The 9,520-nt window shown below is 37.0% G+C and overlaps 1 protein-coding gene across 1 annotated transcript; it reads right to left on the reverse strand.

Annotated features, from left to right (window-relative positions):
- Positions 1–7,086: 7,086 nt before the first annotated feature.
- Positions 7,087–8,898, reverse strand: LOC129437486 (olfactory receptor 52N2-like). Its single transcript, XM_073863225.1, has one exon. The coding sequence runs from the start codon at positions 8,792–8,794 to the stop codon at positions 7,847–7,849; it is 948 nt and encodes a 315-aa protein (XP_073719326.1). The 5' UTR covers positions 8,795–8,898; the 3' UTR covers positions 7,087–7,846.
- Positions 8,899–9,520: the final 622 nt, after the last annotated feature.

Raw genomic sequence — 9,520 nt, forward strand, 5'->3', positions numbered from 1 at the left:
TTCAAATGCCGGTCACTGTCAAGACGCAGCTCTGAGACCAGATAGTAATATGATCCATATTGTCTTCTGCCCTCGTTCAAAGAGTGGACCCAAATTCTGCGCCTCGTTCTTTTCCGTAACCGTCTTAGCAACAGATACAACGCAATAGCCTTTCTTTTGTCAACCACTCGCACTAAACATAATAAAGAGAAACACAATAACGAAAACAGCTTGTCATATAACACTCTAATAACTTACGTTTTGATTTATCATCAAAATATTGATAAATTACTTACCCATTTTTAAATGAATCACACAGAAGACGCGGATCGCTAACGCACTGCAGACGTAGTATGTGTGAAAACACAATGGCGCCTGACGGATACGTAGCGCATACGCAACGCTCTACGCACCGCAAACGCACTGCATACGGAGTATGTGTGAAACAGGCGTTAACATGTACATGCATATTGAAAGGTTGGGTGAAAATATGAACAGTTCCCTTTCAATACGGTTCACTTTGCATTGCGTCAGTTGCTGACGCTATGGGGGAAACTCCTGTTTACTCCGCGATTGAAGCCTATTGGTTAACGTCTGTAAAAATTACAGACCTATGGGGTTCGAGCCCGCAAAAGGGGTGGGGCTACGCCCTTTATAGTCCAGGAGAGGGCGCCATGAGCTCACTTACATTCTCCTTCAGCGAGAACATCTCGCTGCTCCGAAGAAGAAGCCTTACTCGCTGTCGACACAAGCCCTGCAGCGAAATCCAGGCCTAGCGTCTTCCCCTGCCGTTTTCTGGCTGAGAACCGAAAAAAGCCTTGCTTGCCATGGTGGCAGCAGAGAACAAACTGTCTGGGAGAAAAAGGGTTAAGTCGCGCCTCGGCTGGACTACCCTGAAGTATTTTTGTGTGCTCTGTTTACCCAGGAACATACACATGTAAATACTGTCAATTATGCGACCTCACTGTAGTGGCGAACTGTACTGATTTCCTCTCAATGAGCAATTCCTCTCAAAGGCTCATTATGCAGCTCATTATGGGAGTCTTTTGTTTGCTAGCTGTCAATCAATCGCATACGGCCCCTCTAAACAAAAAGTGTCTTACAATTTCTAAATCAATATATTGTTTTATGTGAATGAGTAAGCAGAATGATTTTCACATCATTTTAAAGACAAAAACTCTAGACTACTAGATTCTGTTTAGAAAAGTCTAGTTAAAACATGTTTAGTATGGGTTTTGTGGACTTATATCAGTGATTTAAAAATTTAGCTTTTTTAAAAACCATGCATAAACATTATTCTCTCAAAAATACAAACATGTACATACATGTAGCTCATGAAATATTGTAGCCCAGTTTGTGCTGAACACAGTGTTATGAGACACTTGCCAGTAATATGTTTTAAAGCAACTGAAACAAGATCAAATGTAAGAGCATGTCACAACCTCTGACAGTGTCCCAAAATGGTCGGACCCCAGAGGGTTAAAGTTCTCACTCATCAAGTTACACAATTACAAATGGATGTTGAACACACCAGACACGGAGCGTCAGCAAAAGACCACTTAATGGCGTCCATGCCGATTTTGGGTACGCATTTGCCAAAACTTCAAGATGATGACGCTATGAGAATAATCTAACCATGTTTGAAAGACTGGCACAAGTTTACAGGTGGCCTTAGACACAGGTTGTGCTCAAACGTTGGTACAAAAGCAATATGTGCTGAGAGAGTTGTGAGAAGAAAACACAGTCTCTATATGTTGTGTGCATGGAGATCAGTCTGATTTACCTACTGCTGAAATGTACATTGAAGTGAATGGGCAACCATATCTAATGAAAATTGGCGTTGCTGCTACATTGCCCTATCCAATTATTTTAGGTACAGATATGCCCATTTTAGCTGAATTGGTACAAGAAACTGTGTGAGCTGGTGGACAGACACTTCATGACATGACATTTTTTGATGAGGAAATAACATCTGACAATTAGATGTTGATGAAAGATTGCAGAAACGTAGACAATGGGTAGAGGATTTCATGCATATGTCAGAATCGTCTAATGTCAATTTGGAAGAACCAGATACTGTAGATGTAGATGCTAACATATCTAATGAACTAGCCGAATGGCAAAGAATGGATGAAACACTGGCAGATTGTTGAAATAGAGCAGACAAAGAAATGGCTATAGATATGTTGAGAAGTGACATGTTTGTAATGAAAGGAGACCTTTTGTATAGACAATCAAATGAAGACGGTATGCACTTGGTAATACCAAAGCAATACCGCAAACAGATTTTAGAGCTTGGGCATTCAGTGCCATGGTCGGGACACTTGGGTTTTATGAAAACGTTTATGAGAATTGCTAAGAGGTTTTATTGGCCTGGAATGTACATTGATGTAAAGGATTTCTCTAGAACATGTCCAGAGTGTCAGATTACAGCTGGCAAATCAATTTCTATAGCGCCATTGGTGTCTATCCCTGAAGTGGAAACACCATTTGAGAGAATAGGTGTAGATGTTGTTGGTCTGCTGCCAAAGAGTCAGAAGGGTAATGGATTTATTCTAGTCATTTGTGATTATGCTACTAGATACCCAGAAGCATATCCATTAAGAGAAGTTACAGCAAAGCAAGTAGCAGATGCACTACTACATTTATTTTAACATGTAGCGGTTCCAAAAGAAGTACTGACTGATCAGGGCACAAATTTCATGAGCCGTATTATTAAGCCAGGTTTACCAGTTGTTGGGATTAAAAAGGTGCGCACTACTTCTTATCACCCCCAGACTGACGGGCTTGTTCAACGCTTTAATTGGACATTGAAAAACATGTTAAGTAAATTTGTCTATGACACTGGTAAGGATTGGGACAAATGGTTGCCATACCTGTTTTTTGCTTATCGCGAAGTGCCCCAAGCTTCTACAGGTTTTGCACCCTTCAAGCTGCTTTTTGCTCACCAAGCGAGGGGTCCACTGGATGTTCTTAGAGACAGCTGGGAGAACAATGACAAGTCACATAAGCAAAACCTACTTTCATATGTGTTGCAGATGAGACAGATTGCAAAAAACACTTACCACTGCCCGTGAGAACTTGCAGGAGACCCAAACAAAACAAAAAGGGTGGTACTACAGAAAAGCCAGAGCAAGAATGTTTCAACCAGGTGACAAGTACTTTTACTGTTGCCAAAATCAGAGAATAAATTATTGGCAAAATGGTTCTGTTAATTATGAAATTAAAATGCCTTCCAGACAGCAGCCACTGCAGATGTTCCATGTAAACATGCTGAAGAAATGGCATGAGCAAGCTTCACGGCCAGAGCCAACAATAGATGACACACAGCAGCTTTTGGTGAGGGCCGTAAACACGGAGGAGGAGGAGTTGGAGGAGCAGTACTTGCCTGTTCATCAGGATGAGGGCTGTTTGGATTTACAACATTTGATGGAAGAACAGAGGGGACAAATGCTAGAGAGCATCCCTCACCAACTGTTTCTCAACTCACCTGGTAAGACCAACCTTGTTCATCACATTATCTATTTGATAGACTCTAAGCCAATTCACCAACACTCATACAGAGTACCACAAAAACTGCTACCTTTATTGAAAGAGGAGGTTGAGGCAATGCAAAAACTTGGAGTTTTAGAACCCTTCAGTAGTGAATGGAATAACCCCATCGTATGGAACAATACGATTTTGTCTGGACTTTAGAAAATTGAATGCAGAGATTAAATTTGACCCCTATCCTATGCCCAGAGTGGATGAGCTTATAGAAAGACTGAGTGAGGCACAGTTTCTCACCACTCTTGATTTATGCAAAGGCTGTCAGGTCCTTTTAAGTCCAGAGAGTAAAAAACTAACTGCTTTTCGATCAGATTCTGAGGGGTACGCAGGACTTTGCGGCGGCTTATTTGGATGATATAATTATCTTCAGCGAGACCTGGAAAGAACACTTTCAACACGTGAAGGGGATCCTCTCAAAAAATCAAAACAATACAACCAGATAAATGCAACATTGCCAAAGCCGAGACAACATACCTCGGACATATCCTGGGTCATGGGGTCATACGACCACAGATGGAAAAGATTGAGGCTGTCAAACATGCTGCACATCCAATCACAAAGAAATAGGTACAATATTTCCTAGGATTAATAGGATGGTATAGACTTTTCATTCCACACTTCGCTTTAAGGGCAAAGGCTCTAACTGACCTCACGAAAAAAGACAAACCAAGTAAGGTTGAGTGTTCTAAAGACCTTGATAATGCTTTTATAGATTTGAAAAATTCTCTGGGCACTGAACTGGTTTTGCAGAGCCCAAAGTTTGACCAACCATTCACACTGCAAACTGATGCTTTGGAGTACGGACTGGGTGCAGTGCTTTTACAGATACAACATGGACAATTATGCCCTGTCGCTGACATTAGCAGAAAACTCTTGCCCAGGGAAACAAGGTACTCTGTTGTAGAAAAAGAGTGTCTGGCAGTAAAGTGGGCACTGGACTGTTTTAAATACTACCTATTATGTAGGGAATTTACTCTTGAGACAGACCATTGAGCCTTAACATGGTTAGATCAAATGAAGGATATCAATTCTCCCATTACACGATGGTTTTTGGCAATGCAACCATTTGACTTTGAAGTGCGGTATCGTAAAGGCACACAGAATTGTACAGTGGATTTCCTTTCAACAAAGGAAGGGGGAGGAGGTGTCACGATGTTACTCCCTGACCAGTTAAGAACTATGATGCACATGCATAACATGTACACGCATATTGAAAGGTTTGGTGAAAATATGTTGTTTTGTATGTGTATTATGTTTAGTGCAAACTCTGTACTTGTTTTGTGCTATATTTTGTGGGCATTTTACATAAGTCATTTGAGTGTATGTTTAAGGACAAAATGCAGTAATACCATTTGAGACATTTATAAATCAGATACCTGCTAGTTAGAAGTTATAGGGTGCTTCTATTGATGTCATTGGATGAATCCATGTTGCGTATGTGAATAAAAGTGTATCATGCGATTTTGATGTCTTATTTGTAGAAAACTGTATTTGAGTATTATGTATGACTTGTGTAAACATATGTGATAATATGTTGTGAATATAAGTTACTAACCAGTATACCTGTGAATACTATGAAACGTTTGGTAGGAGGGGACATGGTGTTAAAATGTCCGTAACATTCAATAGGAGGTATGGTAAAGTGAGTATGGAGTGATGCTACCTTTGGTTGATTAAGGCTACTAATGTGTTCCTACAGGAAAAATATTTGTTGTTTTGTCTGCACGGTGGGACTTTGCTATGTGGCATAATAAAATGTACCTTAAATAGATTCCTGCTTCTCCTGGTTGTTTTTGTAAACGTAAGTTTCATCCTCAACAGTAATAAAAGCTTTTAGGCTATAAAAAGCAGTTGTTTTATAAGAGCACTAGAATAAAATAAAATGGCATCTCAGTAATTTTTTGGTGGGACCCACCCATATTTTTTTGTTTCTGACAACAATGCACACAATACATAAATGCATTATTCCTGAATAACATTTGATTAACTTTATTTTCATTTTGTTCTACATTATATGCTCTTACATGCAAACAGACATTTGATACAGTTTTACTTACTGCCTGCGATTCCAATGATAATGGCAGGCTCCTGTTCCCGCTCAGATTTTTTCCCTGCACTGTGAGTTGTGACGTAACAGATTAAGTAGTCAAAAAATTCTGAAACTTCTACTAACTTCGACGAAGAGAATTCGGCATAGAAATTCTCGGTCATACGCCCAACTCTTTTTTTGAAACTTGGCCTATTTTTAGCCTGAGAATCCAACTCTTTAACAGTGTGAATAAATCAAAATTCATAAAATATCAGATCCCCACATACATTTTGCAGCAGACAGATGCAAGTGAGTTTCTGTATTTATTAGTTGGTCACAGAACCAAATGTTCAAATAAAGAACAACGAGGATGCAATTTGCCCATTTGGTGCCTTCCCATTCATAGCCACAGCCTAGCAACATCGTTACAGCTTGATGACTCAAGTGTACCATAGTTTAGAACCAAATAATGTAATGTGAACCAGCAATGGAATCAGGCAACTGAACAAAGTATGAAAGCACACTAAAACAAGGAAAGGAGCCCCAAAGGGCCCCCTATTGAAACCAGAAGTTTCTTCTTCTACCATTGTGTCTATGGCAGTCCATAGAACTGTACATAGGAAAGTTAGGAAATTTGGCACAATGATAGAGGTTAGTCCAAATAGTCCAAATTTGGAGTCTCAAACCCGCTAGGGCCACCAACAGTCTAAAGTTTTACTCCGTAGGTCCTAGAAATAAAATCACCTTTTCCTTAGAATCCTTTGATCGCACCCCATGACGCAAATTTTCATTGTGAAAATTTTCCTGCAATTTTTAATTGTTCGAAAACTACTTTTACTTTTTCAAGTTCCTTCAAATAGATTTTGCCTGATTGCCACGAAATTGATATGTAGAATCTAGGGACACTTAACTCCTTTCCCGCCATTGACAAGTTAACTCGTCATTCAAGAGAAAATGCCTCCCTGCCAATGATGATTTTTTTCTGCGATCCATATTTCTGCTATTATACATCAGGTGGTGCATTAAACTTTTGTGAAAATTATAAAAAAATGCTGGCGCTGGCTGGCAACTTAAAAAAAAACAATAGTGGGGAAAGAGTTAAGACAAAAAGTTATTAAAAGAATTTGGATACACAAATCGTTTGTCTTATACCCCCTCAACAAATTTTACATAAAGCGTTTGAGACTGTATCTTCGTCAAACTTGCTTGATTTTTTTCGTCATTTTGAATTGTTTTGAAAAACCTACTTCTTCGAACTCCTGCTAGAGCTTTTTGTCATTAAAAATCAATATGTAGCCTGTAGAGACATTGAAAACAAAAAGTTATTAAAAGAACAAATCCTTTGTCTTATACCATGTCAACAAATTTTACATAGATCACCAATAAAAGGATTTTGTATCTTCATCAAATTTGCTTGAATTGATAAGACACTTGGTATCAGTGGCGGCTATGACTCCTCTTACAAGGAGGCAGGAATGCAAAAAATGTGTATCCCATGTGCATCACGTGTCAAAATATGTGCCTTTGGCAAAGTATACAATGGTGCATATGCTCACATTTAATAATAATTCCTCTAATAATTTTATATAAACATATTTTTAAGCTTTTCATATTTGCTGTTAAAAGAAAAGTTGAAAATAAAGTGTAGATTACAGCATTATTGCTTTTGCAGCTTTGAACATTAAAATCAATCATGTGATTTTTGTTGTATAACTTTCATTGTTTATATACTTTTACATACATTTTATAACATAACAGAGTTGTTGTGCAAATGCATTAATGGCACAATTAAACAAGTCAAAAAACGTAAATAAACAAAAAACGCCATTTCAGATAATATGATACAATGTCATTATTTTGATTAAATTAAGTATTTGATATGAAAGTTAGTCAACACATTTATTTTGGTGGTTTTCACATGAAGGCAGGGTGGCTCAGATTGTTAGAAATGTAAGTGGGAATGCCATGAAAAAGACTAAAGTGAATGATCTATAATATTTATTTTGAATGTTTGTTTATGCACACTGTGCCCCCTTAAAGAAAACGAGTCCATATTTTGGCTAGCTGGGTTGTTGTATACTGCAGAGTTGTATTCTATTCATTAGTGTTTTGAATAAGGAAATACATTTGATTGTTTTTTCTTTAATATTTATTATACATTTATTTACAAAATACATTTTATAAGTAGCTTTCTTTGTCGTTACAAAATGTCATCGTAATAATAGCCCCCTGTTTTATAATCACATGTTCACTATATAATCGCTTAAAGGTCCTTTTATTTACCCTTTATTATTCTAAAAAAGGCAAAACTTTTACATTTATAAGTTTAAGAAATGTCTGTCTTATTTCATTTGTTCTCCATCCATATATTAGTGGGTTTAAACAGCTTGGACCAAGTAAGTACAAGATGCCAACGAATATACGGCTGCTGGAAGAAATATTATTCCTTATTCTGTAAATCAAAAATGCAATCAAAGCACATATCAAACTAACTGTCATAACAAAGAAGTGAGTTATGCAGGTGTTAATGGCCTTTGAATGGGCCTTACCAGATTTGAACAGAGATGTAAAAATCACAATATAAGAAACAGTAATAAGAATAAAATCTGTAACTGGTATAGCAAAAGCAGTCAAAAGACCTACAAAATTATTAATGAATATATCACCACATGCCAACTGAACCAATGGCATGTGTTCACAGAAAGAGTGATCGATTATATTTGTACAATATGACAGTTTTCCAGCCAGAGAGACCATTATAATCACCAGTAGTGCATTTCTCATTACTGGTGGAATAACAAACTTAATAAAATTGCTTATTTCCATGTACTTATGATAATAAAGAGGTTTGCATATTGCAAAGTAACGGTCTACAGACATCCAAAATAGCAAAGTAGTATTAAATGAACCAGTAAAATAAATACAAAACATTTGAATCACACAACCAGTTAAGGATATCCCACTCCAATTAAATAAAAAACTTAGAAGCATGCTGGGTACAAACGATATGGGCATTATTAAGTTTGAAAGACACATAAAACCTATAAGTACATACATAGGTGAATGCAGAGACTTCTGAGATATGATTAAATATATGAGAATAGAATTTGCTGATGTAGACAATACAAACATCAGAAAGAAAGGGATGAATAAAAAAGGCCTCCATTCTCCTAAACTATAGAAACCATTCAGTTTAAAGTCTGTATATGTAATATTTTGTACAGGAAGGTCCTTCATGCTGAAAACTTTTTCGCATGTGTAGAGTTCTGTTTAAAGAAATCAGTTTCATTAAACCGAGAAGCTACAGATGATTATGTTTCTATTGTTACAACAATCAGCTACACCATGGGAACAAATATTTCTCAGTAATGTTGAATAAAAAACATTGTTTCTGTGCTATTACTGTCAATCAAATGCAAAATTGAAGTAAAAGCAAATCATAGACTTTTTTCGTTTTACAGTTTTTCAATATCCTAAGCATATTTCTAACAATAAACAAATTACTGATATGTCTCTAAGCACTGCTAAAGTTTACCTTAATTCTGAAGTGTCTGTGATTATATTTTCATGTAAATCTGCAAAGGGGTGCTGTGGAAAAAAATCTTCCTCTGTAACGTTCAATGAATTTTCTGTAAATGTGTTATACAGTATAACAAACTAGCATAACATTTAAACATAATAGGAGTTAAAAATGAAGTATTGTTAATCTATTCACAACATTAATACATGCTCTTTTAGATTAATGACACTATAATATGTTATGTTTCTCTTAGTCTCAGTCTTATGTTAGACTGAAATGAAAGTGTGACACATATCATGGATTCTAAATACATCATGCTGTGTTCCCATGTGTCTGTGCAGTGCTGCCATAGAGCCTTCTTGCATCATCAGGTTGCAGCTACTATGTGAACGGTCATTTTTTAATTAATTTTCATGAGCATATGTCAAAAGTTCCTTAACACT

This window comes from Misgurnus anguillicaudatus, chromosome 24, assembly GCF_027580225.2.
Source record: "Misgurnus anguillicaudatus chromosome 24, ASM2758022v2, whole genome shotgun sequence".
Classification (NCBI taxonomy): Eukaryota; Metazoa; Chordata; class Actinopteri; order Cypriniformes; family Cobitidae; genus Misgurnus; species Misgurnus anguillicaudatus.